At 42.9% G+C, this 9943-nt stretch overlaps 1 protein-coding gene across 1 annotated transcript in view; it reads right to left on the reverse strand.

Moving 5' to 3' along the window:
- The window catches only part of LOC111956947 (epidermal growth factor receptor-like), a 117848-nt gene that overhangs the window by 21682 nt on the left and 86223 nt on the right, over nt 1-9943 (reverse strand). Inside the window, exons 7-13 of the mRNA XM_023977659.2 lie at nt 8683-8824; nt 4132-4248; nt 3662-3788; nt 3464-3537; nt 3294-3381; nt 2945-3144; nt 1931-2063 (exon numbers count right to left, since the gene is read on the reverse strand). Of these exons, the coding sequence (XP_023833427.1) occupies nt 1931-2063; nt 2945-3144; nt 3294-3381; nt 3464-3537; nt 3662-3788; nt 4132-4248; nt 8683-8824 (881 nt within the window). The remainder of the gene's footprint in view (nt 1-1930; nt 2064-2944; nt 3145-3293; nt 3382-3463; nt 3538-3661; nt 3789-4131; nt 4249-8682; nt 8825-9943) is intronic.

The raw sequence follows: 9943 nt of genomic DNA on the forward strand, positions 1-9943 counted from the left end.
GTAAGGTTACATGGTGTCTCCTCTTCACCCCTTCCTCTCTCATCAGTAGGTTACAGATGGTCCTCTCTCACCCCTCCAGTAGGTTACAATGGCTCCTCTCTCGCCCCTTCCAGTAGTTACAATGGCTCTCTCTCACCCCTCCATCAGGTACAGTTATGACATTCTGGCTCTCATTCACCTCTCCAGTCCGTGACTTACAATGGCTCCTCCTCTCACCCCTCCAGTAGGTTACAATGGCTCCTCTCTCACCCTCCAGTAGGTTACAATGGCTCCTCTCTCACCCCTCCAGTAGGTTTCAATGGCTCCTCTCTCACCCCTCCAGTAGGTTACAATGGCTCCTCTCTCACCCCTCCAGTAGGTTACATGGCTCCTCTCTCACCCCTCCAGTAGGTTACAATGGCTCCTCTCTCACCCCTCCAGTAGGTTACAATGGCTCCTCTCTCACCCCTCCAGTAGGTTACAATGGCTCCTATCTCACCCCTCCAGTAGGTTACAATGGCTTCTTATCTCTCACCCCTCCAGTAGGTTACATGGCTCCTCTCTCACCCCTCCAGTAGGTTACAATGGCTCCTTATCTCACCCCTCCAGTAGGTTACAATGGCTCTTCTCTCACCCCTCCAGTAGTTACAATGGCTCCTCTCTCACCCCTCCAGTAGGTTACAATGGCTCCTCTCTCACCCCTCCAGTAGGTTACAATGGCTCCTCTCTCACCCCTCAGTAGGTTACAGTGGCTCCTCTCTCACCCTCCAGTAGGTTACAATGGCTCCTCTCTCACCCCCCAGTAGTTACAATGGCTCCTCTCCACCCTCCAGTAGGTTACAATGGCTCTTATCTCACCCCTCCAGTAGGTTACATGGCTCCTTATCTCACCCCTCCAGTAGGTTACAATGGCTCCTCTCTCACCCCTCCAGTAGTTACAATGGCTCCTCTCTCACCCCTCCAGTAGGTTACAATGGCTCCTCTTCTCCACCCCTCCAGTAGGTTACAATGGCTCTTATCTCACCCTCCAGTAGGTTACAGTGCTCCATCTCACCCCTCCAGTAGGGTTACAACTCTCTCACCCTCCAGTAGGTTACAATGGCTCCTTATCTCACCCTCCAGTAGGTTACAATGGTCTTATCTCACCCCTCCAGTAGGTTACAATGGCTCTTATCTCACCCCTCCAGTAGGTTACAATGCTCCTCTCTCACCCTCCAGTAGCTTACAATGGCTCCATCTCACCCCTCCAGTCGGTTACAGTGGCTCCTCTCTCACCCCTCCAGTAGGTTACAATGGCTCCTCTCTCACCCCTCCAGTAGGTTACAATGGCTCCTCTCTCACCCTCCAGTAGGTACAATGGCTCTCTCTCACCCTCCAGTAGGTTACAGTGGCTCCTCTCTCACCCCTCCAGTAGTTACAGTGGCTCCTCTCTCACCCCTCCATAAGTTACAGTGGTCCTCTCTCACCCCTCCAGTAGGTTACAATGGCTCCTCTCTCACCCCTCCAGTAGGTTACAATGGCTCCTTCTCTCACCCCTCCAGTAGGTTACAATGGCTCCTTCTTCACCCCTCCAGTAGGGTACAAATGGCTCCTTTCTCACCCTCCAGTAGGTTACAGTGGCTCCTTATTCTCACCCTCCAGTAGTTACAATGGCTCCTCTCCTCACCCCTCAGCAGTAGGTTACAGTGGCTCCTCTCTCACCCCTCCAGTAGGTTACAGTGGCTCCTCTCTCACCCCTCCAGTAGGTTACAATGGCTCCTCTCTCATCCCTCTAGTAGGTTACAATGGCTCCTTATCTCACCCCTCCAGTAGGTTACAATGGCTCCTTTATCTCACCCCTTCAGTAGGTTACAATGGCTCCTTTATCTCACCCCTCCAGTAGGTTACAATGGCTCCTTTATCTCACCCCTCCAGTAGGTTACAATGGGGAACAGAAAGGGGCTCCTCTCACCCCTCCAGTAGGTTGCAGGAGTCGACACAGCTTCCTGCTCGGCTGTAGTCCTGACAGGCGAAACACATGGTGGGTCCAGGGCCCCAGCAGCCATATCTGGTACACATCCTGTCACAAGTGTTGTTCTGCATCCCTGCAAACACACATACAGACACATACTATAGATAGGCCCAAAAAACTGTCAAAGACTCCAGTCACCCAAGTCATAGACTGTTCTCTTCTACCGCACGTCAAGTGGTACCGGAGTGCCAAGTCTAGGTCCAAAAGGCTCCTTAACAGCTTCTACCCGCAAGCCATAAAACTGCTGAACAATTAATTAAATGGCCACCTGGACTATTTACATTGACCCCCCCTTTGATTTTACACTGCTGCTACGTGCTGTTTATTATCTACAGTATGCATAGTTACTCCCTACCTCGACTAACCTTTACCCCAGCACATTGACTCGGTACCAGTACCCCCTGTATATAGCCTTGGTATTGTTATTTTATTGTGCTACTTTTATTTATTTTTTTAAATTACTTTATTTTATTTAGTAAATATTTTCTTAACTCTATTTCTTGAACTGCATTGTTGGTGAAGGGCTTGTAAGTAAGCATTTCACCTGTTGTATTCGGAGCATTTGACAAATAAAATTTGATATCAATACAAAATAATAGTTTTAACCCTTTTCTCTTTTCACACAACCCTGCACAAGCAACAGGCTAGCGTTAATTTCCTTTCTCCCACAATAACACTCCATCATCATTGCATTCTGTATCTATCACAGTTTTATGACCACAACAATAGAGGGTAAATATTATCTCGGWGCCACTCATATCCCAGTGTAACCTTTCGTTTAGTAAGCACCGAACATGTTATCGCTAATTTGTCATGYGCTTGAGCTGATATTATGGTGTTGACTCCTGGTGTTTGTTGTGTATCTCCTGTTTGTTAGTGTTCCCTTTTTTTCTGTTATGTGACCACAAAAATCTATAAAAATGTTAATCATAAAAAAATGACTGAATGATTTACCGCAGTRGGCTGCGTCGGCGTTGTTCTCCAGCCTGGCGGTCTGAGAGTTGGACTTGAACAACTGCTTCCAGTGGTGATTCTTGGTGTAGCAGAGGTTGGGGTTTTTTGCAATGACCACGTCTCCGTCACTAATCTCCTTCAGGTTACGCAGCCCCAGGTGGGTGATGGTTAACTGGGTTATGGCCAAGCTCAACAGAACACTGAGAACAGAGAGAGGGGAGAGGAAATGGGGAGAGGGAGAGAGAGGAGTTAAAGGGATATTGAATGAGTCACATCCTCTCATTCACTGTCAGTGGCACCCTGTAGTAGAGGCTGAGGTTTAGAGAGAGGCCAGGGACAGTAATCTTACCGCTTGGTCCGACCACGGATGATCTCCAGGTTCTCAAATGGACTGAGAGACGTCATGTTCTCAGGCCAGTTCTGAATCAGCAAGTACCCTGGAAGATGAATAGATGTTTTTGTAATAATCATGAAAAGTGCACTTTTGTCTGATTTGAACTGCCATGGCTCTATTCTTACCGGTAATTTCTCTGACAGTCTTGAAAACTTCTAGCTTGGCCGGATCCATCTTAGGTGCTTTGGTGAACGTGTCCCTGTGAATAGCAATAACAACTGTGCCATGTATCTGTCATATTCGTGAATTGCACAATACAAAGGTTAGAAATGATCTATGATGTTTCTACAATTTCAAAAAACCTTAATTTGCTCACTACTTACCCATGGATAGATGTGTAGATAATAGCAATGTTCCCATTGATTTTGGTACAGTTTTTAAATGTGTCAATGTTGGTGGCATTAATTGACAGAATATTGGCAAGTTTTCCCATTCCAAGTCCATTGCAAACTGTGAAAATTAGTAACATATTAATAAAAACAAACGTGGCTACTAATTTCTTGCCACACAGAAAAGTTWGTTTGAGAAATCACAAGCCCCAAAAAAACAGAAGATTAGTGCAGTATATCAGATTAAAATACATTTTTATTCAATAAGTAAAATTTTAAAAAATCGGAAAATCCTCTATTGGAAAATAAAATGGTATTGAACACAACCCTGCAGTGCATCTTTGGGGAATAACACTGGGGTGAACTTTACATGTTACAGAGAGGCACATTCATGCAGTATCATCGTGAACGCTATAATCCCTGCCATCAGAATGTATAGTAGGAGCTGTAGCAGTATCAACTACCTTTGGGGCACAGTCCATCACACTTCTTGCACTTCCTGACCCCTCCCTCGTCCACCTCGTATGTGTCACCACTGCACGTCCGAACGCACGCTCCATGGTCCGTCACCACATAGTTATCTGAGGGGAGAAAAACATCAAATAMGATTATATTCTAAGAGTACACAATCAGCACTCATTAATCATATACATATGGTTCTAAAATCAAGTCAAATTAAAAACGATATTTAAAAAATCTACCAAGAGGTTGATTCCTTCAAAGGAATAAAACTAAGAGAATATATAATAAACCTATATAATGCAATACAGGACAGTATTTTATGCATGCCAGAGTTTGAGTGCTGATTCTAACAGAAAGTGGAGGCTGCTGCATTAGCACACCCTAAAACTACATCCTTTTCTTTCCTRGCTTATGCAGTTTATGATTAAACTCAGTKTGACACAGACTGACTGACACTAACACCAGGCTAGAGGGACCATGTGGCCCCTTGTTCAAAATACCACATCTGAACGTTTCACATCACTGAGACTCATACAGTACCAGTCAAAAGTTTGGACACACCTACTCATTCAAGGGTTTTTCTTTATTTTTATTATTTTCTACATTGTAGAATAATAGTGAAGACATCAAAACTATGAAATAACAGTGTTAAAGTGTTAAATAAATTTAAATATATTTTAGTTTTTAGATTCTTAAAAGTAGCCAACCATTGCCTTGATGACAGCTTTGCACACTCTTGGCATTCTCTCAGCCAGCTTCATCTGAACTGCTTTTCCAACAGTCTTGAAGGAGTTCCCACATGCTGAGCACTTGTTGGCTGCTTTTCCTTCACTCTGCAGTCCAACTCATCCCAAACCATCTCAATTGGGTTGAGGTCAGGTGATTGTGGAGGCCAGGTCATCTGATGCAGCACTCCATCACTCTCCTTCTTGGTAACATAGCCCTTACACAGCCTGGAGGTATGTTGGGTCATTGTCCTGTTGAAAAACAAATGATAGTGCCACTAAGCGCAAACCAGATGGGATGGCGTATCGCTGCAGAATGCTGTGGTAGCCATGCTGGTTAAGTGTGCCTTGAATTCTAAATAAATCATTGACAGTGTCACCAGCAAAGCACCCCCACACCATCACACATCCCCCTCCATGCTTCACGGTGGGAACCACACATGCAGAGATCATCCGTTCTCCTACTCTGCGTCTCACAAAAACACTGCGGTTGGAAGCAAAAATCTCAAATTTGGACTCATCAGACCAAAGGACAGATTTCCACCAGTCTAATGTCCACCAAGTCTCTTTTTCTTATTGCTGTCCTTTATTGTGTTCTTTGCAACAAATTCAACCATGAAGCCTGATTAACGCAGTCTCCTCTGAACAGTTGATGTTGAGATGTGTCTGTTACTTGAACTCTGAAGCATTTATTTGGCTGCAATTTCTGAGGCGGGTAACTCTAATGAATTCTGGTCTTCCTTTCCTGTGGGGTTCTCATGAGAGCCAGTTTCATCATAGCGCTTGATGGTTTTGCCAGTGGTGTAAAGTACTTTACTAAAGTAGTACTTTAAAGTATTTTTATTTGTTTTTTGGGTATCTGACCTATTTATATTTTGACTACTTTTACTTCACTACATTCCTAAAGAAAATTATGTACTTTTTACTCCATAGTAAAAAATATATATATATTATTTTTTCTTTCCCTGACACAAAGTACTTGTTACATTTTGAATGCTTAGCAGGACAGAAAATGTCCAATTGCCACACTTATCAAGAGAACATCCCTGGTCATCCCTACTGCCTCTGATCTGGCGGACTCACTAAACCAAATGCTTTGTTTTTAAATGCTGATGTCTGAGTGTGATCCTGGCTATTCCTTAATAAGGATTTTTTTTATTATTGTACTTTTACTTTTTTATACTTACAGTGAAGTCCTACATTTTTCACTATTCCTGACATTTAATCCTAGTAAAAAATTACCTGTCTTAGGTAAGTTAGGATCACCACTTTATTTTAAGAATGGAAATGTCAGTAGAGAGAATGATTTATTTCGGATTTTATTATTTTATCACGTCCCAGTAGTCAGAAGTGTACCATACACTCAATTAGCATTTGGTAGCATTGCCTTTTAAAAATTGTTACTTGGGTCAAACGTTTCAGGTTGCCTTCCACAAGCTTCCCACAATGTTGGTGAATTTTGGCCCATTCCTCCTGACAGAGCTGTGTAACTGAGTCAGATTTGTAGGCCTCCTTGCTCACACACGCTTTTTCAGAAGCCATTTTCTACAACTATGGAAGTATGCTTCGGGTCATTGTCCATTTGGAAGACCATTTGCGACCAAGCTTTAACTTCATGACTGATGTCTTAGATGTTGCTTCAATATATCCACATAATTTTCCTTCCTCATGATGCAAACAGTTCTATTTTTGTTTATCAGACCAGAGACATTTCTCCAAAAAGTACGATCTTTTCCCCATGTGCAGTTGCAAACCGTAGTCTGGCTTTTTTATGGCGTTTTGGAGCAGTGGCTTCTTCCTTGCTGAGCGGCCTTCAGGTTATGTCGATATAGTACTCGTTTTACTGTGGATATAGATATTTTGTACCTGTTTCCTCCAGCATCTTCACAAAGTCCTTTGCTGTTGTTCTGGGATTGATTTACACTTTATTCTTTAGGAGACAGAACACGTCTCTTTCCTGAGCGGTATGACGCTGCGTGGTCCCATGGTGTTATACTTGCTACTATTGTTTGTGCAGATGAACGTGGTACCTTCAGGCATTTGGAAAATGCTCCCAAGGATGAACCAGACTTGTGGAGGTCTACCATTTTTTCCCGCTGAGGTCTTGGCTGATTTCTTTTTGATTTTCCCATGATGTCAAGCAAAGAGGCACTGAGTTTGAAGGTAGGCCTTGAAATACATCCACAGGTACACCTCCAATTGACTCAAATTATGTCAATTAGCCTATCAGAAGCTTCTAAAGCCATGACATTTTCTGGACTTTTCCAAGCTGTTTAAAGGCACAGTCAACTTAGTGTATATAAACCTCTGACCCACTGAATTGTGATACAGTGAATTATAAGTGAAATAATCTGTCTGTAAACAATTGTTTGGAAAATTACTTGTGTCATGCACAAAGTAGATGTCCTAACCGACTTGCCAAAACCATAGTTTGTTAACAAGAAATTGTGGAGTGGTTGAAAAACGTAGTTTTAATGACTCCAACCTAAGTGTATGTAAACTACCGACTTCAACTGTAAGTATTATCTTTAGCAACTACATTTACTTTTGATACTTAAGTATATTTAAAACCAAATACTTTTAGACTTTTACTCAAGTAGTATTTTACTGGGTGACTTTCACTTTTACTTGAGTCATTTTCTATTAAGGTATCTTAACTTTTACTCAAGTATGACAATTGAGTACTTTTTCCACCACTGTTTTTTTGCAACTGCACTTGAAGAAACGTTCAGAGTTCTAGAAATTTTCCAGATTGACTGACCTTCATTTCTTAAAGTAATYATGGACTGTCATTTTTCTTTGCTTATTTGAGCTGTTCTTGCCATAATATGGACTTTTACCAAATAGGGCTATCTTCTGTATACCACCCCTACCTTGTCACAACACAACTGATTGGCTCAAATGCATTAAGAAGGACAGAAATTCCACAAATTAACATTTAAATAAGGCACACCTGTTAATTGAAATGCATTCATGAAGCTGGTTGAGAGAATGCCAAGAGTGTGCAAAGCTGTCAAAGGCAAAGGGTAGATACTTTGAAGAATCACAAATATAAAATATATTTTGATTTGTTTAACACTTTTTTGGTTACTACATGATTCCAAATGTGTTATTTCATAGTTTTGATGTCATCACTATTATTCTACAATGTAGAAAATAGTAAAAATAAAGAAAAACCCTTGTCCAAACWWTTGACTGGTACTGTATGTGTTGTCTGTAGACTCGGTTGAAGCCCCCTCTGTGTACAGAGTTTATAAACCAGGGCTTCCCAGTCCTGGTCCTGGAGGGCCAAAACAMGTMTTTGTTTCTACCTGGTAGTTAATTGCACTCATTGAGTAACTCAAGTTGAAGACATACCAGGGTACTGCAGGCTGCCATTAGTAACTAAATGATGATCCGTATAACTTATTTTGTGTGTAATTGTAAAGCTCAAAGAGACACATCTGGTGTATTAGAAGCAATTATTGGTACCATGATTGTCTTCTAATATTTTATTTATTTACACGAAGATTGACCACGAAGATTGCCAATTTTCCATTCACTATAATGGGGTTCCTGTTTTCTGCTAACAATGCCTGCTGTACCACAGTCAGCTTTGAACTTCTGTGGCTTCAAWGAGACAGGGGAGTCGTTCTCCCCTGGTCCCAGGTCTGAATTACTCCATGATTAGGAGAGGATGAAAACCAGAAGTGTTTCGGCCCTCCAGCACCAGGATGGGGCAGCCATGTTCTAAACAATCCTTATATCATGTATCCTATACTGCAGCCTCATAGAGGAGGTAATTGGGGGACATGGAGGGGACACGGAGGYCCATGGGGGTTTTCTTACGAGGACAAGTCTTGACGCAGGTGGCCCCGAAGTTGTACTTCCCGCCTGGGTTGTTGACCAATTGGTGAAGGTTGCGGTCATAGAGCAGGAGGCGGGGACACGAGTCTTTACACATCCCATCATCCTGAAAGTCACGGCAAGCCTACGACATCAAAGAAGGTTGGGTTTATTAGGCACCAAACTGAAGAAAACAGACTGACACCGGGAGGGACAACCTGAWCTTGTCCATTAAGAAATGCTTGTTTTCACTTTCCATTGCATTTTTTTTTTTTAAATGTCCTAATCACAGTGCTTGACTTGGACAAATACAGTGGGGAGAACAAGTATTTGATACACTGCCGATTTTGCAGGTTTTCCTACTTACAAAGCATGTAGAGGTCTGTCATTTTTATCATAGGTACACTTCAACTGTGAGAGACGGAATCTAAAATGACCGTGTCTGTTAAGCGCCCAAAGGAAAGATGTTCCCATTCGCCCCGTCTGCAAGTGTGCGCAAATAATAGACCATCACTGGTGATGGATCCCAAAGCCATAGCGAGGCACATGCAGTGAGAAGGTTCACCTCGTGGTCTGAAATGCAATCCTCAAACACATAAAAAGAAGCTTAGTTGCGGTGCTCTAAACTGCCACTCCAGGTCCGCGCTGTGGTTGGTGGCAGAACTGGTACAACAAGGAAGAGTACAAACCCAAGAACACCATCCCAACCGTGAAGCATGAGGTGAAACATCATTTCTTTGGGGATGCTTTTCTGCAAAGGGGACAGGACGACTGCACCGTATTGAGGGGAGGATGGGGCCATGTATCGCGAGACTTGGCAACACCTCCTTCCCTCAGTAAGAGCATGAAGATGGGTCGTGCTGGGTCTTCCAGCCATGACAACGACCCGAAACACACACCAGGGCAACTAAGGAGTGCTCGTAAGAAGCATCTCAAGGTCCTGGAGTGGCCAGTCTCCAGACCTGAACCCAATAGAAAATCTTGGAGGAGCTGAAAGTCTGTATTGCCCAGCGACAGCCCCGAACCTGAAGGATCTGGAGAAGGTCTGTATGGAGGAGTGGGCCAAAATCCCTGCTGCAGTGTGTCAAACCTGGTCAAGAACTACAGGAAACGTATGATCTCTGTAATTGCAAACAAAGGTTTCTGTACCAAATATTAAGTTCTGCTTTTCTGATGTATCAAATACTTATGTCATGCAATAAAATGTAAATGAATTACTTAAAATCATCAATGTGATTTTATGGATTTTTTTTTCAGAGTCTGG

The sequence above is a fragment of the Salvelinus sp. IW2-2015 genome, linkage group LG32 (assembly GCF_002910315.2).
Source record: "Salvelinus sp. IW2-2015 linkage group LG32, ASM291031v2, whole genome shotgun sequence".
NCBI classification, from domain to species: domain Eukaryota; kingdom Metazoa; phylum Chordata; class Actinopteri; order Salmoniformes; family Salmonidae; genus Salvelinus; species Salvelinus sp. IW2-2015.